The sequence below is a fragment of the Chiloscyllium punctatum genome, chromosome X (genome assembly GCF_047496795.1).
Source record: "Chiloscyllium punctatum isolate Juve2018m chromosome X, sChiPun1.3, whole genome shotgun sequence".
In the NCBI taxonomy this organism is placed as follows: domain Eukaryota; kingdom Metazoa; phylum Chordata; class Chondrichthyes; order Orectolobiformes; family Hemiscylliidae; genus Chiloscyllium; species Chiloscyllium punctatum.
In genome coordinates, this window is record NC_092791.1 from 31,626,743 (window position 1) to 31,653,424 (window position 26,682).

General features: G+C 40.4%; 1 protein-coding gene across 8 annotated transcripts in view; it reads left to right on the top strand.

The window, feature by feature from the left end:
• The first annotated feature begins 21,915 nt into the window (after positions 1-21,915).
• The window catches only part of pan2 (poly(A) specific ribonuclease subunit PAN2), a 139,263-nt gene continuing 134,496 nt past the window's right edge, over positions 21,916-26,682 (top strand). For all 8 annotated transcript variants that reach the window (XM_072567187.1, XM_072567180.1, XM_072567182.1 and 5 more), the window contains exons 1-3: positions 21,916-22,028; positions 24,416-24,735; positions 26,077-26,246. In XM_072567187.1, the coding sequence (XP_072423288.1) occupies positions 24,424-24,735; positions 26,077-26,246 (482 nt within the window). In that variant the 5' untranslated portion in view covers positions 21,916-22,028; positions 24,416-24,423. The remainder of the gene's footprint in view (positions 22,029-24,415; positions 24,736-26,076; positions 26,247-26,682) is intronic.

The following is a 26,682-nucleotide window of genomic DNA, read 5'->3' on the forward strand; positions in this document are numbered from 1 at the left end:
GCATTTATTGCCCATCCCCATTTGCCCAGTGGGCAGTTAAGAGTCAACAATGTTGCTATGGGTCTGGAGTCACATGGAGGCCAGCAGAGTTCCTTCCCTAAAGGCCATTAGTAACAAGATGAGTTTTTCCTGACAATGGTTTCATGGTCATCGTTAGACGATTATTTCCAGATTATTATTGAATTCAAATTCCACCATGGTAGGATTTGAACCCAGGTCCCCAGAACATTATCTGGGCCTCTGGATCAATAGGCTTGTGATAATAACACTAGGCCATCACCTACCTCCATATTACCTGAGGGGGGAAGACAGGACTTTATTTTAATATCTCATCTGAAACAAAGAACTAACTACAACTGAGCTCAGTTCTGTCCTTAGCTGACATGTGTCAATACAATTCACTTTCCAATAGTGCGAATTGGGGAGAGTAATATAATTTTCCTGATAAGCTGGAAATTCCTCTTGATTCTGCACACTTTTCTTTAATCACAGAAAAATTGAAGTTTAAACTGCATATGTTGGTTCCTGGTTCCCACACACTTAAGGACATAAGAAAGTAGACAAGGGCTGTATCTGACCAAATATTCATGGCCAGTTTTTGGGGAAGTGGTTGCTAACACTGAGTTAGCTGGAAATAAATTTCAATAATACGATAAAGAGGCCATGCTGATGAATGAGCTCATTCCCCTTTGTACTAACCTCTCAACAAAGTTATTTTCTCTGACGTAAAGACTAAATGCACAATTTTCCAAATGACATAATTAATGTGATGTTCTAGACCATGCTACACTGTACCCACAATACATACACCATGCGGACTCCAGTGGTTAAAGAAAGGGCTCGCTAACTTCTCAAGGGCACTTAGTGTTGTGCAATAAATGCTGGACTTGCCAATGATGCTCACATCTCATGAACAAATGATAAAAATATAAGGAATTAGCTCAGCTTTATGAACTGAGGATCAGGCTTCTCGTCATTTGAAATTTGTCACAATTTGACAGCCCAGGATAATCCCACAAATTTCTACACTTATCATGGAAATCCAAGTTTGCTCCTCACATACCACAGTTTTGCAAGAAGATACCCAAACACATTGAAAGCATTGGGCCAGGTTTCTCAATTGTCCATCAGGCAAGATTGATGTGAGTGCACTTTGAAAAGCACACCTGGATGGCATGGTAACACTTCTAGACATGTTGGAATTTTGAAAATGATGGAGGTAGGAGAAGTTGGGAATGCACTTGCCTCTAACTAATGGCATAGAAGCTCCATGGTGAGCTTGTTAATGGGCTGGAAGATGATTTTTGAATTGCAGATTGGTAAAATTGAACAGTCTATATTTTACTTATATTTTTCTAAAGTTGAACAGTCTATTGCATGTTGGTGTATAGCTGTCAGTTTCAGTGTTGGGACCAATTAAGTTTTCTTTTGTGATGAAACATTTTTGCCATAAGGGATTTTGTTTTCTTGCAATGCTGCTCAGTTGGCCATTTGGCTAATTTTGTGTGTGGTGAAACTACTTGCTCTCCAGTGTGTTGCCTCCTGTTCTCTGCAAGATAGCAGCAGGCAGGCATCATCATGGCTGCCATCTCCCTTTAAGCTTCATGCTTTGCAAGTAGAACTCAGTGCTGCTAACTGGGCATTGAGCTTGGCATAACCCAATTAGGACATAGCGAGTTTTGAGAAGGTTTGTAGCTCAGGTTGAGGTTCTGGATATAGGTTTGCTCACTGAGCTGGAAGGTTTGTTTTTCAGATGTTTCATCACCATACTAGGTAACATCATCAGTGAGCCTCCAGATGAAGCCTCGTGGACATTTATATTTGAAGGTTGTGTCACATAAGCAACAGTTGGGATCTGGGAGGTTATTATCCTAGATTGAAAGTTAAGTTTCTGGTATCTCTGGTAGTGAATAATTTTCCCCACGTGTTAATTTTTCAAAATATTTGTTCACGTGATCTGGGTGTTGTTGGCTCGGCTGTTCTGAGTTGCCTACAGGGCAGTTAAGAGTCAACTGCATTTCAGTGGATCTAGAGTCACATGTAAGTCAGACCAGGTGAGGACGGCAGATTTCCTTCCCTACAGGACATTAGCGAACCCAGATTTTTTTAATGACAATTGATAGTTGTTACATGGTCACCATTAGGTCAGCTCTCTGTTCCACATTTTTTATTGAATTCAAATTTCTCCATTTGCCGTGGTGGGATTTGAACCAATTTCTCTCAAAGGAAAAGCTAGGACTGATTTGTTAGACTATACATGAAGAAATGCTCATCTTTGATTTTGTTATGCAGAGAAACTATTAAACTGGAGGTAGAAATTTGGAGCTGGGAATTATAGAGATTATAGAGAAGTAATTTGCCCCCTTCACACTTATTCCAGTGCTAGTTCTTCAGATGAACCTGTCTGCTCTGATCCCAATTCCCCCATTCATTTATATGGTTTTACAAATACATTTCCAAACCCCTTTTAACTTATGTTAGAATTTCAGTCACAAGAATGGTAATGTAGTGATTACTTTACTGGGCTAGTAGGCTGAAGTTCTGAAGAAAAGTCATGTTGGACTTCAGATGTTAACTCTGTTTCTCTCTCCACAGATGCTGCCAGACCTGCTGAATTTCTCCAGCACTTCCTGTGTTATTTCAGATTTCCAGCATCTGCAATATTTTGTTGTTATTATAGGCTTGAACTAATAATCTAGTCAGAACATTAGGTCAAATACCCCCAATCAGGTCCACACAGCCAGGGTAGCTAAATAATGACCAGGAACAGAAATCATGATTAATTACTTCAAATATTGTGAAGCATTACTGAACAGTGGAATTCCCTGACAATCTACATATATCAGAGTACACACAATTAATAAATGAGCCTTGTGTGTAGGAATATTCTGACTGAGATCACCCAAATGCCTACATGTGAAGGAAAGGGTTTACAAGTGACCTTCGGCTGTGTTTAGACTGCTGCTGCTTTGGGTTTGAACAATTATCATATCAGACTTAGGTTCAAAGGTTTATGACAAATATGCAATCGAAGTTGTAAGGGCCTTTAATAAGGTAAATGGGAAAAACAAATTATCCCCATTGGTTGGTGAGTCAGTTATGAGAGAACATAGGCTAAAGATTGTCAGCAAAAAAAGGGAGAAAAAAGGGGATTTGTTTTTGATGCTTAATGTTTTGAGAATGTGGGAAGCTCATCCAGAAACAGTGAAGAAAGCAGAATCTATAGTAACTTTTAAAAGGGAAGTGGGTAAATAATTTTAAAATTCTTTTGAAAGGTATTTTAATTGCATAACCATAATGCTTATTCAAGCCTAATCTTGATGATGGAAAAATATGCATTTATTCTGTGCCTTTTTATCAGAGTGCTTTATGCCCAACAAACTACTTTTATAGTGCAGTCATGCTGGTCAATGTAGAAAAACAGAAACTAATTTTCACATACCACGCTTCTGCATTGGAACAATAAGTTTGGCAAACTAGTTTTAGGCGTTGATTGAGATAAATATTGGTCAGGGCACAACAAAGAATTCTAGTCCTCATTTTTATATAGTTCCTTTGGATCTTTTATGTCCATCTGAGAGAATAGGTTTAATAGCTCATTCAAAAGACAGTATTTCAAACAGTGCAATGATGCCTCAGTGACTGAATTTTGTGCTCAAGTTTCTGGAATGGGATTTGAACCCACAATATCCTGACTCAGATAAGTCAGAGTTATTCATCATCAAGGCTCAAACATAAGGAATAATGACAGGGGAAAAGGTGATGGTGGAGTACAAGATATAGTTGGTGCTGGTAAACCTAAATTGCAGCAAATGATCAGGCACCTTCAGAAGAGAAGGGGTAGATTGGGGCAGCAGCAAAATATTACAAAAAGAGAAATCAAAGTTAAAATGTTACAAAGCAATAAGCAATTCTCACCATCTGACAGTCCTTCCAAGTTTGCATCACAGATTCCCAAGTGGTTGCACAATTCACTGATTGACACAGGTGTCTCAATTATTTCCGTGTCTTTTCCAAATGTCATAGTTAAGTGTTCAGGAGTTATCATTGCCAGTAATTTTCCATCTGATGAGAGACAAGTTATGTCATGAAAATATTTTCTGGGGGATACTTCTGTTTGTGACGAATTTCCAAGAACTGGATCATATTTAGCTGTACTTATTTTTGCAAATTGCCACAGGGCATAAATGCTTGTAAGATAGGTCAGCTCATCTTCCTTTATTGCCAAAAAAATTTGTAAGTAAATAGCATCTTATTTCACTTCTCAGAAACATCTAATGCATCTAATGCACTGAATTATTTTGAAGTGCTATGAGTGTTATGTAGGAAAGTGCAGCTGCCAAGATACCAAACACAACAAATTACGTGATTGACCCATGAATCCACTTTTGTAGGAAGTGCTAATTGTGAGATGAATGCTGACCAAAATACTGCTTTTCTTCAAATAGTGGCGTGGGATCTTTAACATCTACCTGAAGAACAGAATTACAAAGAAACCTTCAGCAGTGAGCAAAACAAGTTTCATCATTAACTCTGATTTACTGTCCCGTGTTATGGAACTGTGTTTGACTTTATGGTCCTAACCTAGGGGTGGCAGAAACCAACCAGGACTCTGTTCCAGTGACTACTGCTGGAAAATGTGTGTATGTAGATGCCAGAGAAGGACAGAATCAAGTTTGCACATATAATTTCTCCATCTTCACCTGCTTATGTTTACTGCCAGGACTATTAAGTGAAGAATGTGTTGTTTGGTGAGGCCGTGAAGGGTGCTAGTGCTATAGATAAGCATTTCCAGAAGAAATAATCAGAAAATAAAAATTATGTCACATATTCAGCTTTTTCTTTATTTCTCCAGAAGAATTTGTTTTACATTTTAATACAAATTTTCTCTCCTTCAAAGGCATTAATAGGAAACAGTTCTATAGGTACCATGTGGTCACAAATGACACATTCATTCGTGATATAGTAGTCAGTTTTTCCATCATAGTGATGCTTAGCAACATGAAAATGTCTGGACAAAAAAGATCACAAACCTTTGCCAAAAATAATTGCACACCAGAGTACTCCGATTTTCATGTATTAATGAAGTCCCTGTAAATTTATCATTGCTGCTTACGGGATATTTCAAGTGAAGAGTGGCTGTCACATTTCCTCACATAATAGTCATTGACCTTCAAATAAACTGCAAGCAATGTGTTTTGAGATATTTTGATGCATGTAGCTCTATAAGTACATGCACCATCATTTCACCAGTGTCCCCCTTTATTTGAAAAGGATAGGAGGTCACTTCACTAATTCTTAGAATGAAGGACTTATCTTATGAAGTAAAACTTAATAGGTTAAACGTTTACCTATTGGAGTTTAGAAGAATGAGTACTGATCTTATTGAAACATATAGAATCTTGAGGTGACATGGTAGGGTGGAGACTGAAGGAGACTAGAATGAGAGGACACAATTTAAAAATAATAGGTCACCCTTTCAAAATGGAGATGAGGATTTTTTGTTTCTCAGAGGGTTAATAATGGTTTGGGAATTCTGTTTTCCAGAAAGCAGTGGAGGCTGTAGTTATTGAATTTGTTCAAGGCTGAGTTAGATAGATTGCTGATCAAGTTGCGAATCAAAGGTTGTGGGGGACAGACAGAAAAGTGGATTTGAGACCACAATCAGGTCAGCCATGGTCTTATTGAGTGGTGGAGAAGGCTCGAAGGGCCAAATGGCCTACTCCTGCTCCAAAGTGCTTCGCTCCCCGCTGTGATTTTTTTTCCCTTTTCCTGTACAGCCATGTCTAGTCTCAACTCATTGCTTTGATTTCATGATCAGGCTTAGATCAGGAATTTATCACAGCAAGGAATATCCTTGGCACAAATATACATTATACATTCAGAAGTACAGTTTATCAGTGTTCTACCACATTCTTCTGTATCATTATGTATGCATGTTTTCAATGAATCATTCTGCTGTGTTAACTAAAATGAATGGGGTGATTTTAACTCACCCCCACTTCATAATAATCAGATAGCTGAATAGTCATAATCATGGCTGAAAACTTACTTAACTGTTTCCACTGCTGCCACCTTTAACTGAGCCCTTTTGTTGAGGCAGACTGGAGCCTCATCGGTACACACAAATCTGAGTCCTTAGGAGCCCAATGATATTTTAATTGTTTATTGATTAGAGTGCCCAGAGACCTAGTCTGCAGGAAGATCTGTAGGTAATTATTAAACTTTACTTTATGGAGTCATAAATATCTACATACATACATGTAAATCAGGAACAGATATAGGCCATTCAGCTCCTCAAAGCTGCTCTGCCATGAAACAAGATGATGACTGATCTGTTTGTGTTTCGAATTTTGCATTCACATCTATTGCCAATAATGATTACCTGAACCACCTCCAACACATTTACATCCTTCTCTAAATCAAGAGACCAAAATTGTACATAGTACTTGAGCTGCAATGCCCCATTTATCTGAAGCATAATATCCTTAGTTCTAAGTTCAATTCTTCTTGTCATAATAGCCCATTAGTCTTCTCGATTACTTGATGTACCTGCATACTAACTTTTTTGACTCATGCACTAGAACATCTCGATCCCTGTGCACCTCAGAATTCTGCAGTCACTTTCCATTTAAATCTACTCTGCATTTTCATTCTTCCTGTCAGAGTGAACGATTTCACATTATCCACACTATACTCCATCTGCCAGAAGTTTCCGCACTCACTCAACCTAACTATATCCATCTACCACCTCCTTATGTCTTCTCCACAACATGCTTTACTACCAATTTTTGTGCCATCTGCAGGTTTAGCTGCCATGCTTCACTCTCCTCATCTAAGTAATCGATATAGATTGTAAAACGTTGATGCCTCAGCACAGACCTCTGTGGGACCACATTCATCACTTCCTGCCATTCAGAAAAAGCCCCATTTATGCATACTCTGTGTGTTCTGCCAGTCAGTTAATCTTCTATCCATGCTAGTATGTTACACCCTATACCATGTGCTTAGTAATCTTTTATGATTAGATTACTTACAGTGTGAAAACAGGCCCTTTGGCCCAACAAGTCCACACCGACCCTCCGAAGAGCAACCCACCCAGACCCATTCCCCTATATTTACCCTTTTACCTAACACTACAGGCAATTTAGCATGGCCAATTCACCTAACTGCACATTTTTGGACTGTGGGAGGAAACCGGAGCACCCGGAGGAAATCCACGCAGACACGGAGAGTGTGCAAACTCCACACAGACAGTTGCCTGAGAAGGGAATTGAACCCAGGTCTCTGGCGCTGTGAGACAGCAGTGCTAACCACTGTGCCACCGTGCCATCCAGCTTATCAAATACCTTTTGGAAATCCAAGCACAACACATCAATGGGCTTCCTATTATCCACAGTGTATGTTACTCCTTCAGAGAACTCCAATAAATTGGTTAAACATGATTTCCCTTTCACAAAACCACATGACTCTTCCTGCTTACTTTGAATTTTTCTAAGTGCCCAGTTATAACCTTAACAATAGATCGTAACACCTTCTCCATGACCAACATCAAGCTAATGCCTATAGTTTCCTGTTTTCTACCTCCTCCTTTTTAAATAGAGAGAATATGTGTACTATTTTCCAGTCTGATGGAAGCTTTACAGAATCTAGAGTACTTTAGAAAATCAAGACCAACGCATTTACTAAATAAAACGTGAAAGAATTGCGGATACTGTAAATCAGAAACAAAAATAGAAATTGCTGGAAAAGCTCATCAGGTCTGACAGCATCTGTGGAGAGAAATCACAGTTAACATTTCAGGTCAAGTGACCCTTCCCTAGAACTGCATTTACTACCTCACTAGCTCCCTCTTTTAAAATCCTAGGATGAAGTCCTTCAGGACCCAGAAACTTGTCATCCCACTACTCAATCAGTTTGCTCAATACTGATCCCTTGGTGATTGTAATTTCACCAAGTTCCTCTCTTCCTTCCACTTCCTAATTTACAGCTATTACTGGAATGTTTTTTTTCTGCTATAGTGAAGACAGGTCAAAATATTTGTTCATTTCTTTATTATTGATTTTTTAACTCCTCAATTAGTACCAACAGTTATTTTACCTCTCATTTTACACAGAATCCCTTCAGTGTGGAAGCAGGTCATTTAGCCTATTGAGCCCACACTGATCCTCTGAAGAGCATTCCATCCACCCCACCCCTGTAATCCTACATTTCCCATGGCTAATCCACTCGCCTGCACATCCCAGGACACTATGGGCAGTTTAGCATGGCCAATCCACCTAACCTACACACCTTTGGACTGTGGGAGGAAACCAACACAGACACGGGGAGAATATGCAAACTCCGCACAGACAGTTGTCCAAAGCTGGAATCAAACCCAGGCTGCTGGCGCTGTGAGGCACCAGTGCTAACCGCTGAGGCACCATGCCACCCTTTTTAAATACCTATATCAGCTCTTGTTACCCATCTTTTACATTTCTAGCTATTTTCCTCTTATATTGTGATTACTTTTTCCTGATTAACTTTTTAATAATTCTCTGCCATTCTTTATGTACTGATCTATAATCTGACATGCCATTGTTGCAATTTTAAGCATTTTCCTTAAGTGTGATGATTTCCTTAATTTCTTTAGTTAACCACAGATGGTGGATCCTCCCCTTGGAACTTTTCTCTATAGTAGGAATATACTTATTCTGAGTATCCTGAACTATTCTCTTGAATGTTTACCGTCGTTTCTTTATTGAGCTTTCTCCTAACTTAGTGTCCCAGTTCACATCAGCTTTTATGCCCACATTGTTGCCTTTGATTTAGTTTCCCTTAAAATATTAGTGTTAGACTTACTCTTCTCCCTTTCAAATTGGATGTAAAACTCACTCACGGTTGCTACTCCCTTTGAAGTTCCTTTACTTTGAGGTAATTAATTAATCCTATCAGAAAGAATAGGAATACAGATTCTAATCTAACAGGGAAAATTTTGACCTTTTAACTATGTGACAAACATTTGAGTTAAATTTTGGGTGATGAGGTGATGGTTTGCATGGACAATGGTTTGTGATGCTAGCATGTGCCTGCATGTCAGTGCTTTATGAAGAAGCATGTGTCAAAAGATGAATTGCTTCTCAACTTTGCTTTTCATTTAGAGTACCTGTCCTGGGCTGGCATAGTGCTACATGCTCTTCTACAAAGCATGATGTACTTCCTCCATTGGAATTTATTCTGACAACACCCTTGCCCCTGAAGCTATAACCTGTTAAAATGAGATTCCAGGAGTGTTTATACTTCAGCCTTCCAGGTACTGACTTTATAATAGTTTTGTCCCATTACTCAGTGAACTTCCTTCACTAAAAATTTCTGAAGTTCCTCTCCTGCTTGCATTGAATCATAAAAAAAAACCCACTTACAGGCTTTACTGACTGGCTTTAGCACCCTGGAACTCCTGGTTTACCCCACACTGTAGCTATAGTATTGAGTAGGATAGTTTGGAACAGGTTTACATTTTTTAATGAAAATTAGATGAAGGAAGAATTTCACCTTCTTTGTGGTGGTATTATTTTATTCACGTTGTATTTCTAAATAAGTATTCCAAAGCCATTCATACTCTTCCCATTGCTCTCTGCCTGTAATTTCCTTGAAATAAGCAACTCATATTACAGAAGTGGGCATATACAACAATAATATTTGCTTTAATTTTTTAAGATTCCTTTGACGTTTGTTCCTGTTACAGTGCCCCTTTAAGTGGCTATTGATATTTATATTTATACACTGCCTTTGATGTAATAAAACATGGAGAAAGTAAGGACTGCAGATGCTGTAGATCAGAGCTGAAAAATGTGTTGCTGAAAAAGCGCAGCAGGTCAGGCAGCATCAAAGGAGGAGAATCGACGTTTTGGGCATAAGCCCTTCTTCCTTCTTCAGGAAGAAGGGTTTATACCCAAAATGTCGATTCTCCTGCTCCTTTGATGCTGCCTGACCTACTGCGCTTTTCCATGTAATAAAACATCCCAAGGTGCTTCAAAGGAGCATTATAAAACAAAATACAACACGGAACCATACAATGAAATATTAGGTCGGATGACCAAAGGTTTGGTCAAAAACCTAGATTTTAAGGAGTGTCTTATAAGAGGAAAGTGAGGAAGAGAGGAGGCCGAGATCTAGGTAGAGTATTCCAGAGCTAAAGGCTTAGTCAACTGAAAGAGTAGCCAGCAATGGTGGTGTGATTAAAATCAGAGATGCTTGAGAGGCCAGAATTAGAGCAGCTTAGATATCTTGAAGGATTGTGGGGCAAGAAGAGATTAAAAAGATAGGGAGAAGGGAGAGGTGAGGAAATGGAGGGATTTGAAAACAATGAGGAGAATTTTAAAATCAAGACTTGTCTGACTGGAAGCCAGTACAATTTAGTCATACAATAGAGGCTCTTCAACCCATTGAGTTTATGTCGACAAATAAAAGCCTATTTACATGAATCCAACTTTCAAGTACTTGGCCCATTGCCTTGAATGTTACAACATTTCAAATTAGAGAGAAAAAACCTGCAGATGCTGGAATCCAAGGTAGACGAGGAGGAGGCTGGAAGAACACAGCAAGCCAGGCAGTATCAGGAGGTGGAGAGGTCAACGTTTCAGGTGTAACCCTTGTTCAGGGCTGTCCTGTCCTGACATTTCAAGTGCTCATCCAAGTACTTTTAAAAGGTTGTGAAGTTTCCTGCCTCTACTAACCCCCCCAGGCAATGCATTCCAGATTCCCAGAACCCACTCAATGAAAAAATATTTTCTCTAATCCCCTCTAAATCTCCTGTCCTTCGCCATAAGGGGAACAGCTGCTTTCTATCCATCTTGCCCCTCATAATCTTATATACCTCAGACAGGTTCCCCCTTGAAGAAAACAACTTGAGTTTATGCAGTCTCTCTTCATGGCTAAAGCAGTCAACACCAGGTAACATTCTGGTGAATTTCTTCTGCATCCCATTCAGTGCAATCATATCCTTCCTATAGTGAGACGACCAGAACTAACCAAAGTTTTGTATTGCTCCAACATAACCTCCCTGCTCTTATAATCTGTGCAACGACTGATAAAGGCAGATGTTACATATGCCTTCCTAACTACCCTATTTTCCTGCCGAGCTGCATTTAGGGATCTGTGGGCAAACATCCCAAATCCCTATGTTTGTCTGAGCTTCCTAGTGTTCTCCCATTGAATAAGTACTCCCTCCAAAGTGCATCACTCCACAGTTTTCAGGGTTAAATACCTAAGACCTTCTTACTCACTATTAACCACTTGGCCAAATGTTGTGTCATCTACAAACTTAATTATCCTCTCTCCACCCCCACATTCTAATCTATTATCGTTTATATATATCACGAAAAATAAGGGACCCAATGCTGATCCCTGTGGTATGCCACTGGACACTGGCCTCCAGTCACATAAACAGCCTTTGACCACCACCCTCTGTCTCCTACTACTAATCCAATTTTGGATCTAACTTGCCCAATTACCCTGGATTCCATCATCAGAAATTGCTGGAAAAACTCAGCAGGTCTGGTAGTATCTGTGAAGAGAAAGTTAAATGTTTCAGATCCAGTGACCCTTCGTCAGAACTGATTGTGGCTAGGAAAAGGTTAGAGGAGGCATGGGGCTCGGGGAAAATGGAGCCTAAATAGAGAGAAAAATAGTTGGGCAGACAGAGCTTGGGAGAATGAATAGCTGCAAATGGGGACTGTTTGGCCTGACAATGGGTTGTTTGTGGTAGCAAACCATGTGATGACAGGGCCAGGTGTATGGGGTTTGGAGTAAGGAGATAGGAGGTGCTCAGGCCCTAAAATTATTGAACTTGATATTGAATTCAGAAGTTTGCGGAGTTCCCAAGTAGAATATGAGGTGTTGTTCTTCCAGCTTGTGCCAAGCTTGCTCCACCACTCTGTTTCCTGGCCAACATCTCTGTCTTGGGCTTGCTACAATGCTCTAGCAAGGCTCAGCTCCCCCTCTCCCACCCCTTTTCTAATATATATATATCAACCTTTTCCTAGCTACAATCAATTCTAAACAAGGGTCACTTGACCCAAAACCTTTACTGCTTTCTCTCCACTGATGCTGCCCAGAAAAGCTGAGTTTTCCCAGCAATTTCTGATTTTGTTTCCAGTTTCTGCAGTTCTTTGGTTTTTTTTGCTTAGTGTTTAACTCACTGCCACATCTCTTCCTTGAAGAAGTTCTGCTCCTATCTCTAACAGAATTCTGTTCTCATCTTTTTTCTTGTTCGCAGTCTTTACTTTTATTGTCGCTCCCAAGTGTTTGGTAAGGTATTTACCAAAACTTCTTTCCACAACTACATCACATTCCTCAGTGACTGCCTCAGGCTCAGACTCTCAGATCCAACGCTGACTTTATAATTAAGCCAGTCGACAAGGGTGGGACTGTTGTTGTCTGGCAGACTGACCTCTCCATTGTGGAGACTGAGTGCCAGCTCTCAGATATCTCCCCCTATATCCCCCTGGACCATGACCCCACCAAGGAACACAAGACCATTGTGACCACAATGGTCATTAATTTCATTTCATTTGGTGATCTCCCCCTACTAACTACCTCCAAGCTCATACTCCCCCCTAACCCTGCAAAGTCCGCTTCTACCTCCTTCTACCTACAGGACTGCCTGGGCAGACCCATCGTTTCTGCCTGCTTCTGCCTCACAGAACTCATCACATCCAACTTCGACTCGATTTTTTTCTATGCTTGTCCAGTCCCTTTCCAATTAAATCCACAATTCTTCTAACGTTTTCTGTCAGTTTCAGAAATCCCAGTTCACAGGGTCCTGCCACCTCTTCTTCACTATGGACATGCAATCACTTTACGCGGTCTCATCAGCATGGTCTCAGGGCTCTCTGCTTCTTCTTAGAGAAAAGGCCTGAACTGTCCCTGTCCACCACCACCCTCCTCCACCTGACTGAGCTTGTCCTCATTTTGAACATGTTCTCCTTTAACTCCTCCCATTTTCTTCAGGTCCAACGGATCACCACAGGTACTCACATGGGCCCCAGATATACCTGTATCTTTGTGGGGTATGTGGAACATTCCTTATTCTAGTCCTACTCTAGCCCTCACCCACAACTCTTTCTCTGGTACATCAATGACATCATTGATGTTGTTTCCTCTCTCATCCAGAATTTGAAAAATTCCACAATTTCGCTTCCAATTTCCACCCCACTCTCACCTTCATCTGGTTCATCTCTGACTCCTCCCTTCCTTTCCTTGACATCTCTATTTCCATTTCTAGGGATAGGCTGGCCACCAACATCCACGACAAACTCACCCACACCCACAGTTACCTTAACCATACATCCTCACACCCTGCTACCATTCTCCCAGTTCCTCTGTCTCTGTTGCACCTGATTTGATGATGCCAACTTTGACAAGGGGCCTTGAAATATCCACCTTCTTCTTCAACCAAGTATTCCCCAGAACCATAGTTGATAGTGCCCTCAGCTGGGCCCTACTCATTTCCTGCACCTCAGCCCTCACCTCTATCTTCCCTCCCACAACAGCAATAAAGTCCCTCTCGTCCTCACCTACCATCCCACCAGCATCCAATCCAAAGGATCATCAGCCTCCATTTCCACCATCTCCAGCATGGATGCCATCACCAGACATATATTCCCTTCCCCTCCCTTGTCAGCCTTCCACAGAGACCATTCCCTCTGGAACAGCCTGGTCCACTCCTCCTCCACTCCCAACACTCCCCCCACAGCCCCACAACACCTTCCCATGCTATCGCAGAATGTGTGACACCTGCCCATTTATTTCCTTCCTCATTGCTATCCAAGATCCCAGGTGTACCTTCCATGTGAAGCAGCAATTGACCTGCACTTCACTCAATCTAGTTTACTGTACTTGCTGCTCACAACGTGGTCTCCTCTGCACTGGGCAGACAAAGTGCAGACTGGGTGACCGCTTTGCGGAGCACCTACATTCTGTCCGCAAAAATGACCCTGAGCTTCCAATTGCCTGTCATTTCAACACACCGTCGTGTTCCCTGGCCAACATCTGTCTCTGGCTTGCTGTAGTGTTTCAATGAAGCACCCCCCAAGCTCGAAGTACAGCATCTCACTTTCCACTTCGGAACTCTATAACCTTCTGGATTCAATATCAAATTCAATAATTTTAGGGCCTGAGCACCTTCTCCCATGTCCTAATCCCAAACCTCACGCACCAGGCCCTGTCATCACATTGTCAGTCACTAACAGTGCCCATTAGCAGCTATTCATTCTCCCAAGCTGATCTTTTACTCATTCTTTTGTCTGCCCAACTGTTTTTGTCTCTATCTGGGTTCCAATTCCAACTAGCATTTATACTTTCTCCCACCTCCCATGCCTTCTCTAACCTTTTCCTACCCACAATCAGTTCTGAGGAAGGGTCACTAGACCCAAAATTGCTTTCTCTCCACAGATGCTGCCAGATCTGCAGAGTTTTTCCAGCAATTCCTGACTTTGTTTCTAATTTTCAGCATCTGCAGTTCTTTGGGTTATTTTTTAAACCCTGGATTCCATGTGCTTTTATCTTCTTTATCAGTCTCCCAGGTGGGCTCTTGTCAACCGCTTCACTGACATCCCTATAAGCTACTCAATTGCTCTACCTTCATTCAAACACCTGATCACCTCCTAAAAAATGAATCAAATTTGTTAGGCATGACCTCCCTCTGACAAAGCTATGCTGACTATCCCTGATCAAAACTTGCTTCCTGTGCTATGGTGCCCTTTTAGAGATCTTGTTTACACTATTTATTGCTTTATCTTCCCCTGGACTGAGGTGAGCCTCTTTTTACCACCTACAAACATTTACTCAAGGAGTTCAGCTAACCCTCTCAGTTTGTTGTTTGCATTTTTAATTCAAGAAGGCAGCAGAGTAGCAGTGCAGCATGTGGACTCCTGCCCACAGGAGTTTCTTCTTTCACTGCTCTTTTTTTTCTTAATTGAATCTACTTACCTTCTGTGGAGAGTGAGTTTGTGTAGTGCGGAGGAGATCAAGCCAGCATGGCAACAAGAGAGGTCCCCCAGCATCTGTGGCAGCAGGAGCAGGCAGCCCAAGGTCTCCCAGCAACTGTGTCAAGTGTGGAGGAGATTAAACCAGTACAGGGAAAGGGAGCTCACTGTGGTAGAGGAGCCCATCGCAGAGGAGATTGAGCCCTTGTGGGGGTTGCGAGGCCAGCATGGCTAAGTAGTTAAGAAGGACAGTAATGTTGAAGTTGTAACTTTATTTCTTTATTTTTCTACTTTGTAACTGGAATTTTATACCTATATTCTCCTTCTCCCAAGTGAAGACAAATATTAAGTACTCATTTAACATTGTACCATCGTCCTCTGGCTCCATGCACAGATTGCCTCCTGGTCCCAGTTATCCTCTTCCCCTTAATATACTTATAGTGTATCTTGAGATTCTTCCTTATTTTACCTTCCCCCTCCTTAATCTCCTTATTGCTTTCTTAAGATATCCCCTGCACTTTTTATACTCCACTAGGGTCTCCATTGATTTGATCCCTTTGTACCTGCTAAAAATCTAGACATTCAGTTTCTCTGAGCTTGTTGATTCTACATTTCATCTTAAAGGCAACATGTTGGGCTTGTACACACTCCATTTCCTGATTGAAGTCTACTTTGGCCAGATCCTGCCTTATTTTAATAAAATCTGTCTTCCCCAATCTAAAACTATTTTGTTTTGCAGACCATCTTTTTCTTTTCCTATAACAAACTGAAGTCATACCATGTTGATGTAATTCCAAGCCACTCACCATCCTGACTTGGAAATATATCACCATTCCTTCAGTGTCATTGGGTCAAAATCCTGGAATTCCCTCCATAAGGATCTACCGATCACTAAAATGCTCCCCCACTGCCATCTTGAACAGCTGTCTGGCTTCATTCCCCAGAATTAGGATCAGCACTGCACTATTCCTTGTTAACCTCCTGTATGCTGATAGAAAAAGCTCTCCTGAATACATTTCAAGAAATCCGCCCCCTTTTCACTATGTCTATTCCAATTAATGTTGGGAAGTTGAGATCCCATAATTACCCTATTATTATTATTTGTATACTTCAATGAATTGTCTACATGTCTGTTCCTCTATTGTTCTATTCTTCTCACTTAATATGACTTAAGACATAGGCAATAGAATTTCTGATCAGCTGAGGTATAAGGGGGGATAGAATGTAGGAGACCAGCTAAGAGAGCTTTAGAATAGTCAAGTCTAGAGGTAAGAAAGGCATAGATGACTGATTCAGCATGAGAGCCGAGAAAGGGGCAAAATTGGGCATGTCAAGAGATGGAAAAAGGCAATTTTGGTGACTGTGTGAGTATGAAGTTGGAAGCTCATCTTGGGGTCAAATGTGACATGAAGGCTGTGAACATCTTGACTTCCTCTCAAACTGTTATCAAGGAGAGGGAGAGAGTTGGTACCAAGGGAACAGAATTTGGACCTCTTGTGTACACATTCTTATCAAACCAGACAGAAGCTACACCTGGAGTAAAAAGCCATTTTTTCTTTTTATTCTAAATTAATCATGGGAAATCCAACTAATTCTAGTCAGTGTTATTTTATTTTAGTTTTATACACAAACATTGGGAGGGGAGGTTTACCTTCAAATGGGCCAGTTCCTCTTTATCCCCCATTGGTAAGTCTCCATTTATGGATTATTTACTTTTAATAAACAGGATTTTCTGGAGGAGATATGAAACCTAACATGTGTAATGCATTTCACACATCAACTAATATCTAAAAGTACAACAAAATAATAAGTTCATCCATAATAGTAACACTTAAAGGGTTTTAGCACATGACTGATGCTGGGGTGGCCAAATTTATTGCTTTCCTCTAATTCCAAGCCACTCACCATCCTGACTTGGAAATATATCGCCGTTCCTTCAGTGTCACTTGGTCAAAATCCTGGAATTCCTTCCCTAAGGATCTACCGACAGCAGATGGACTACAGCGGTTCAAGGTGGCAGCCCACCATCACCTTCTCAAGTGGCAACCAGGGACAGGCAATAAACTGCTGGCCAGACAGTGATGTCCATGGCAAAAGCGGGTACTGCAGATGCTGGAGATTACAGTTAATGTTAGAGTGGTGCTGGAAAAGCACAGCAGGTCAGGCAACATCCAAGGAGCAGGAAAATCGATGTTTCGGGCAAAAGTCCTTAATCAGGAATGATGTCTATGTCCCATAAGTGAATTAAAAAACCTGTCATATTGAGAGCCAACCAGGTAGTGTGGGACTGGTGTCCCAAGTAGCATGGACCACGTAAGGTTGACAGGTTTTCTTCCTTGAAGGGATAAGAAATTTTCCTGGCACCTTTCTAGTCATGCCAACCTGCAAATTACCAGACTTTTTAATGATGTGGAGGTGCCGGTGTTGGACGAGAGTGGGCAAAGTTAAAAATCACACAACACCAGGTTATAGTCCAACAGGTTTATTTGGAAGTACTAGGTTTTGGACTGCTGCTCCCTCATAAGGAAGCTGTGGAGCAGGATCGTAAGATACAGACTTTATAGCAAAAGGTTATAGTGTCATGCAACTGATATGATATATTGAACAAACCTAGATTGCTGTTAAGTCTTTCATCTTTTAGAATGGGTTGCAGCTTTAGGTTCATTGATATGTTTAATTAAAGCAGTCCTATTAGTGGAGATGTTGGCCTTCCAAAGCTGTAGGTTCTCTGCTTAGGCCTGCAGCCTTGGGAATCTACCCACCATAGACTGTTGTGGTCAAGCCCTTTTATTTATTCACTCATGGGATGTGGGCATCACTGGCTGGGCCAGCATGTATTGCCTCTTCCTACTGGCCCATTTATTTCCAATGGAGAATATTTTCAAGGTGGGAAGATTCTGCCCAGTGTCTCCAGAAATTAGAATGGCAATAGTGAGTGACTGTGAGAGAGTAGTTGTTCAACTAACTTTTGGAAAACAATGTTCAAGTTGGCTTATTGAAAATCTCAATGTTATTCCCCCACCCACACCACCTTTTGGATTAAAAATCCACTAAGACCACTACAAATGTGAAGAACCAGAATGGATCATCTTTAAAACTGACAATTTCATAGGGGATGTTTCAGAGCTCCGAAATGCAGGACCTATTTTGTATATTCAAAATTTGAAATCCCCCTCAAGTTTTCATGTACTTAAAGAGTTTTGTTTATAAATAACCTGACACAACATCAGAACATTCCAGGGTGCTTGACAACCAATTAAGTACTTTTGGAAATGCTGCCACTATATAAATTAGGAGAAAATATATAAAGTAGGAAACATAGCAATCAATTTGTTCAAAAGGAAGCTCTCACTTACATCAGGGAGGTAATAATCTAATCATGTGATGCTGATTGAGGAATAAATGTTGCTCAGGATACCAGGAGAACTCTCCTCTTTTCTTGAAATAGTCTACTTGATCAGGTAGCTGGAGCTTTGGTGGAACACTCATCTGAAAGGTAGTAGCTTAACACTGCAACAAGGTGTCAGCCAGAATAATTTCCAATTTACATTTTCTTTTTCTACAAGTAAAGGAATGACGACACTTATAGCATAAATTATGTCCAATTGCTTTGTGTCATAGGTTTATAATCTGGGCTGTTTTGGAGTTTGCTTTTTATCTGGGGATAAGTCAAGAACACAAGAAATAGGAGCAGAAGCAGGTCTTCAAGCCTGCTCCACCATTCAATAAGATCATGGCTGATTTGATTGTGGCCTCCACCTACCTGTTTGTCCCCCTTAACTCCTGGGTCAACCAAAAATCTATCTCACCCAGTCTTAAATATACTTAATGACCCAGCCACTACTGTGGAAAAGCCACTCTCTGTGGAAGAGAATTCCACAGACCAATGACCTTCTGTAAAAATTATGATTAATTCCAATTTTAAATGGGAAACTCCTAATTTTTAAACTGTGTCCACTAGTTCTAGACTCTCCTGAGAAGGGGCAACATCCTCTCAGCATCCAACCTATGAGCAGTTAGCAAATTTGTGATACAGAATGATGACAACAGCATGAGTTCAATTCCCACACTGGCTGCAGTTATCAAGGACTCTCATTCACAACCTCTCCCCTTGCCTTGGGTGTGGTGACCTTCAGGTTAAACCACCACTAGTTGTCTCTCTCTTGAATGACAGTGGTACTATGGCAACTTTACCTTCTGATGTAGCGGTGGCATCAGCAAATATAGTAACCATGCATTCTGTCCCTTCATCCAAATGATACAGATTGTAAATAGTTGGGACCCCCACTTATCTCTGTCGCACCCCACAAATCATTGCTTATCAACCTGAAAATAAGCCATTTATGCTTCCTGTTTACTAACCATTCCTCTCTCCATTTTGCTCAGGAGAGTGTAGCCACAGTAAAGTTGGAAGCAATGTAAGCTCAGGTGTATGGGATGGGAGGGAGAGAGAAATAGAGAATAGAAGAGCAATAGTGAGAGGGGATTCCACTATTAAGGAATGAGACTGGAATTTCTGCAGCCATTGATATGACTAGAGGACAGTATGTTGCCTTCTAAGTGCCAAAGTAAAGGATGCTACAAAGTGACTGCAGGGGAGGGTAAGGTCATGCACATTGATATCAATGACTTATGCAGGAATAGGGATGAGGTCCTGAAAGTGGATTTCAGGGAGATATGTAAGGGACTGAAAGGCAGGTGGTCTCAGGATTGCTGCTAGTACCATATGCCGGTGAACATACAAATATGAGAATTAAGAGGGATTAGATTATGTAGTTGGTTTATTCAGCTAGTAGGGACATACTGGATTGAATGTCCTCTTTCAGTGTTTCTATGTAAGGACCAGAGACCCAGGTTCAATTTCGGCTTGGGTGGCTGTGTGGAGTTTGCACATTCTCCCCATGTCTGCGTGGGTTTCCACTGGGTGCTCCAGTTTCCTCCCACAGCCCAAAGCTGAGCAGGTTAGGTTGATTGGCTATGCTAAATTGTTCATAGTGTCCGGGGATGTGCAGGCTTTGGTGGGTTAGCCATGGGAAACGTGGGCTTACAGGGGGAGGGGAGGGGAGGGGAGGGGAGGGGGGCGGTGTAGGCCTGGGTGTGATGCTCTTGAGGGTTGGTGCAGTTTCAATGGCCTCTTTCCGCACTGTAGGGCTTCTATGATTCAGTGTTATCCCCTATGCTATTAGACCTTATTGTGTGTAACAAATACTCCTTTGGAAGTCCAAGTATATAAGATCTGGAGTTTCCCATAAGAACATAAGACATAGGAGCAGAAATAGACCATTCAGCCTATTGAGTCATGCTCCACTAGATTATGGCTAATCTGATAACCCTGAACTCCACTTTCATGCTTTTTCCCCAATACTCTTGATTCTCTTACTGATTACAAATCTGTCTACTCCAGCAGTGAATTTACTTGACGAACCAGCTACTACAGCTATTTGTAGTAAAGAATTCCACTAGATTCACTACTCTCTGGCTAGATGTGGTGATGTAGTAGCTCTGTTGCTGAGCACACAATCCTTGAGCTTTGGGCAAAATCCAATCTGTGGATTAAATGAGATACTTAAGGAGGTGCCTTGGCTTAGTGGTGCCTTGTAACCATGAATTTCAGTGAAATTCAATGAATTTGAATTTCAGTGGTATTTTTCAGTCCAAAGGGCCTTAACCTGATGTGTTAACCTCTGAGCCAGGAGGCCTAAGTTCAAGTCCCACTTGTTCCAGAACCAGGTAATAGCATTTCTAAACAGGTTGAATAGGACAAAAATATTAACTACCCTCAGAAGAAATTCCTCCTAATTTCTACCCTAAAGGCGTGATCCATTACTCCATCTGGTCCTAGACTCTTCCACAAAAGGAAATAACCTTTTGATATCTACTCTGTCAAACTCCCCTAAGAATCTTGTATGTTTCAATAAAATTGCTTCTTATGTGTCTTAATTCCAATGAACACTGACCTAACCTAATTCGCCTCATAAGGAAATTCCCCCCTCGCCTGGGATCAACCTAATGTGCCTCTTCTAGTCTGTCTCCAATGCCAACAAGTCATTATCCACTTTTTTTTTACTTTTCGAAGAATTCTGATAAAATTAATCAAACGTTTATGAGCTTTAAGTTGTGACATATTTGCTTTAGCCAAGTCCAAAATGAGATTCAGCATTTGAAAGATGGATAGGGTTATGAAATAGCCTATATGCAATAATAGAACTGCCCTTTCATCCAAACGAAAAACAGAAATTGCTAGATAAATTCAGCAGATCTGGCAGCATCTGTGGAAAGAAAACAGAGTTAATGTTTTGAGTCCAGGATGACTTCTTCAGCCCTTTCAGTCATCCATCTGTCAAATACCAGATTTTATGACACACTGTGTGTATTGCTTTTACACTTATAACCGCTTCACATTTATGCATACTGTTTTGTTAAAATTCACCTTTGCAAAACACCAAGCTGCTTTAAAATTGTACCTCTAAACTGTGCCTAGTATTGCGAACTCTGGCTGTACATAGTACTGGATATTACCACGTGACACTTGACCCTAAGTAACTTCCATAAACTGCCTTTTTCACTCAGTTTCTCCAAAATAACTGAAAATGTTCAATTGGTTTAAAGCTATGTTTTATTCCGAACAGAAATTCATCTTTAATTCCTGGAGATATAGCAACAATACTCATACCCATCATGAACCAGGCTGAGGAGCAAAACTACTGCGGTTGTACCTCAAAAACGAATTTAACTACAAAGATTCGCATACCAATGATAAGAATTTACATCAAGTTTCCGCAACCTTCTTGTACCGCTTCCCTCGCTCGTTATGCTCTTCTGGATCTACTTTCGATTTTTACTTTGCTTGAGGAACCAAACAGCATCCGTACACAGCCGGACTTGAAACCCCACCTCCAACGATTATACATTGGGTGGAACGCTTGCCCATCAGAATAATATGGCTGTTGCAGTGGATTGTGGGTAGTATTGTTGTTGGGCTTTTTTGAGCTTTGTTTTAATGGTAGTTGGTTATGTTTTTGTGTGTAATGTGAGACGATAAAAGATAAAAAGGAAGTGCTGGTAGGTTTAATATTAATGCGTGATAAGTGAGCCATGTAATAGGAATTTAATGTGAAGTAACTGGAAAAGCCAATCAGCATGTTGGCTGGGCCTGGATGACGTTTTTTTTCAAATCGCTGTTTTAACCATCGCCTGTGGCTGTTGAATATCGTCGAAATGACAGCCTGACGATAATTGTTTGAGATTACGAGTTTAAAAAATGGAAAACTGCACAAATTATAGCAGACTAACTCAGTCAATTTTCGCCAAGGGGACTACCTTCCACCTGCGCCAGTTCTGTGTGAAGTACTAGAATGGCGAGAAGACTTCCATAAAAACGTTAACGATCAGTGAAAAGTTTGATTGCTAGGTTAAAGTTTATTTTGTCTTTTATGGTGTTGGTTCCCCTTTTCTTTCCCCATGGTATGTGTTGCTCGGGAGTCTGCTTTAGGAAATACACAAAATAGCCTAGTTTGCTGCACACTCTTATTTTGTTACTTCTTGGTTTTTGGATTTATATGTTCTATCTTCCTAATACCATGCCATGAATTATCATTTGATTCATTCCACATAAATACATCGGGAATGTAGGGGTCCTGGATAGCAGATACATCATTTAATTTGTGACTTCCTTTCCACAAAAACTGCCCTCTACTTGGCCTGCCATAAAGTTTCGTTTGGCATTTGAAAATTGACATGAGTTTTTGCTTCAGGGAGTTTCCTTTCATCTGTTTTGTACTTTGAACATCTAATTCCTGCATTGCAATATTGATGAAATTGCTACCAAGAGAAAGTATTGTTAAATGCATTAGGCCAGCATTAAGTTTTAGTTACAATTTTGGTAATACGCATTTGTGAAAGAGAACAACTCCTGAGTCTGTGTCATGTAATCTCAACCAACAATTTTATGTCCTATTATGAGACTTGAATTTCCAGTAACTTCTACGTTGTTGATCATCTATCAACCCTAAAAAGAGAAAAGTTGGTCAGGATTCTCACTGCTGTTCACTATCCAGTTATAACTGTTGGAAGTAGGTTGTGATGTCCTGCAGGATTAAGTTGCTTGTCAGCATTTACTATTCCAAAATGAATGGTGTTCACTTGGATTAGGGGCCATCATGTGCCCAGCAAGGGATCAATGTCTTTTGAAAAAGAAGTTTGATAGTATTTGTGTTTTACTGTAACATTGGAGAAATCCTCCTTGTTTAGTTTGGAAAAATGCTTCTACCAAAGTGGTTTGGATATGACTAATTAAAAATGGGTGATAATTTGAAATTATGTTTTCTTTGCATTATTTGTAGCTTTGATATTGTCATAATTAGAAAATTGGATTTTAGAAATCATTGGTAAGTGTAAGCCGAATGTTTTGTGTGTTATGTTTAGTTTGATAATTGGATAACAGTACTAGAATCATTACAAAAAGGCAGGTTATTGTGTGCTCAGATTATGTTGATATTTGAGGTCTGTTATGGACCAGACCAGATCCCCTCAAAATATTTTTAAGAAGGTAGCCTAGACCATAGCTTTTTCTTATTTTAAAAACAGATGTGAAGTGGGTGTTCCAGGTATGATGCGACTCATCAAACCACTCTGCTTAAACAAAACAATTTACTTAAACACTACAGTTGAAACACAAACAAAAGAAAGCAGAATTTAGAATAACTTAATTATTGGAAAACTTAACCAACCCAATACAGTAACTGTTACTAATTAACTGTTCCAATATAGTAACATCCCATAAACACACCCCTTGGCAAAACGACAAATTCAAACACCGATTCTTACTGGCAGGAGGGAATAGCATCATGAGAGAAATCTTAGAAGAAAGTCAGAGGTTCATTATTAAACGAGACTTTGTTATTTTGTTTGTTTGGCACTTCTGCCTTTATGACCTCTTCTTCAAAAAAAACACAAGGACAAGAAAACCTTTTTAAAATGACAGCATTATCACGGGTTTGGTTGACTCCCATCTGCCTTGTCCTAGAGGCACTTGGCCTGTCATTTTATGTACTACGCCACGAGTTTGGAAGGCGTTTTGTGATTTTCCAGTTTTAATCTGAGTATCTTTCATTATGAACTTCCGGCTTCCGTGTTCTGCAGTATAATTGTGCATTAATTTCGAATTTTGTTGAATGTTTTCTGCACATTGTATGGTGGCTAGCAACCATTTGTAATCATAAGACTTTTTGAAGTATTTCCAGCTCTCTGGCACAGGCTTGACGAATGTAACCTTTATATGTATGTACATGGTGTAGTAACAAGAGAGGACAGGATGTTTTCAGTTGGGGGAATAAAGTGGAAATGATATTTGTTTTGCATACATGTTTTGGTTAAGATGGGTTTAAATAACTGCCACATAAATTGGAACTTATTTCTCTCCCAAGTACTTCTATTCTTTTCATCCCTAGAATAAACCATGAATTTTGATGGTCTTGATTCTGGCCTTGGGGAATACTCACCATCCCTGCATCCTGGCATTGACCCTTCCCTGGACAATTCAATTGAGCATTCCCTGGACCCACGGCTTGACCCCAACTTACTGCAGAATGTGGAACTGGAAGCAGATGGTGTCCAGCTGGATGGCATGCCGGTCTCAGTATCTGAATCTGTACACCTTGTGGAGGGAATGTATTCAGCGCTGCACAGGGTTGTTGCAGAAGTCGGAGTCCCTGTAACTGCATCACATTTTGACCTTCAAGATGAATTGCTTTGGGTGGGAAATCATGGGGTAAGTGTAGTACATTAACCTCCAATCAAGTAAAATAATGGGTCTCAGTTCTAGGATAGAGGCCTTTGGGTATACCAGTGGATAATTGATTGGTATGTTGTATTTGTACAGCTTACAGGTCACTTGATATAACAGGGATGGTCCAGAATCTGTTGATGATACCTAACCCGCTGATGAGTCCTAACCCACTGATGTTGCAATTTGACTTGTAAAATTTAAAAGTATGATAAAAAGATTGATTTTGAAGTTAGTTGTTGGGTGTATCTGTTTAAAATAATCCGACTATAATCAGACAAAGACCTATTTTTCTAATCAGCCTATTCAGAGATGTTATTACACACCTCTGGAGCTGGTGGGACTTTGAACCTGTCTCTCAGTTCAGGGGTAGGGATACTACCACTGCACCACAAAAGGACCCTTATAATCAGACGCAGATTATGCTAAATTATTATCACCTGTTTGGAGCTGAGAGTTTCTCTTTTTTAAGTTAATGATTTATGCAGTTGAGTCAAAACAAATAGTACTGACCAATTTCCAAATCTAGCATAAGCACTCAGAATTCTTTTTTTTAAACGTTGCATTTTGAATGCTCATAATTGTGTTAATGGTTGATGTGGGATTGGAATCTGTCCGCTTTCCAGGATTCCGCAATGTTGATGCAAAAATGGCTCCTGGGGGATCGCTAGAAAATCTACTTTTCCTTCACACACTCCCTTACCTTGTGAAGAAATCCCAAAAGGCCACCTGGCTGGTCCTTACTATCAGCTTGGGTGAGATGAGGAAGTTTTCAGTTCTGCTCAGGTGACTTGATACAAATTCACAAGCTGTCAGTCACAGAGAAATATGTTGATTCAGTGTCATCCCACACAGTATAGTTTTGCTGCATATACATGTTATTTCCTTGCATTCTTTTGCTGTTAAATTAACATGATGCACAATAAATATTTGAAAAGTCTGTTTTATTCATTTTTTAAACATAGAGCTGTCTAAGCATGCTGTCTTTTTAATGTTGACAGCTTAATTTTGATGTAGACCTGTGTAGTGTTAATTATTGTACACCACAGATCTGAGGGGTGATCCTGCATGTGGTGAACAGAACCTTCCGAATTACTTGTAATTTTTAATTGTTAAATTGTGTTTTGGAAATAGAATTCAAAATCCTTTTGCATTGTCATTAGTAAAACAAAATAATGTTTTTTGATAAATAATTTATGTTTGTTGCTGCTCTTGCTATGTAATACTTTTGGGAATCTTTGAGTTTGCTTTGGATTGGTGTGGTGCTTGACTCCTTTGTCTTCAGAAGAATGCGACTAAATTCATCTTTGAAATTTTTCTGTCTAGGGCCATGCAACCTCCTTCTTTGGTCCCACTATGGAACGCTACTCATCCTTTCAAGTTAACGCCACTGATGACATACGTCACATCCAAAGCATTGACAGTGGAGTGCTCTTTTTAAATAAGAATAACCTCAAGTGCTTTACTCGAGGAGGACTTATAATGTTTGATTATGCGTAAGTTTTTAAGTTTAACCTAAAGGCAGGGCATTAAAAGTAGATGAACAGATGAGTTGAAGAGGTAAAGAGTATTGGAGTTTTGTTTTCCCCCTTCCTGTTTGGAATGTGAGCATTGCTGGTCGGGCTAGCATTTAATGCCCATCCCTAATTAAACTTGAGAAGATGATGGTGAGTTACCTTATCGAATTACTGCAGCCCACATGACGGAGGTACTTTTAGAGTAAGGGTGTGAGCTCCCATGCATTTGCTGTTGTTCTTCTAAGTGGTAGAATTTGCAAGTTTGGAAAGTGCTGTTGCAGGGACCTTGGTGAGTTGCTGTGGTGCATCTTGTAGATAGTACATGCTGCTGCCACTGTGTATGGGTGGTGGAGGGAATGAATGATTAAACTTAGCAGCTGGGAGAACCGATCAAGTGGGTTACTTTGTCTTGGAT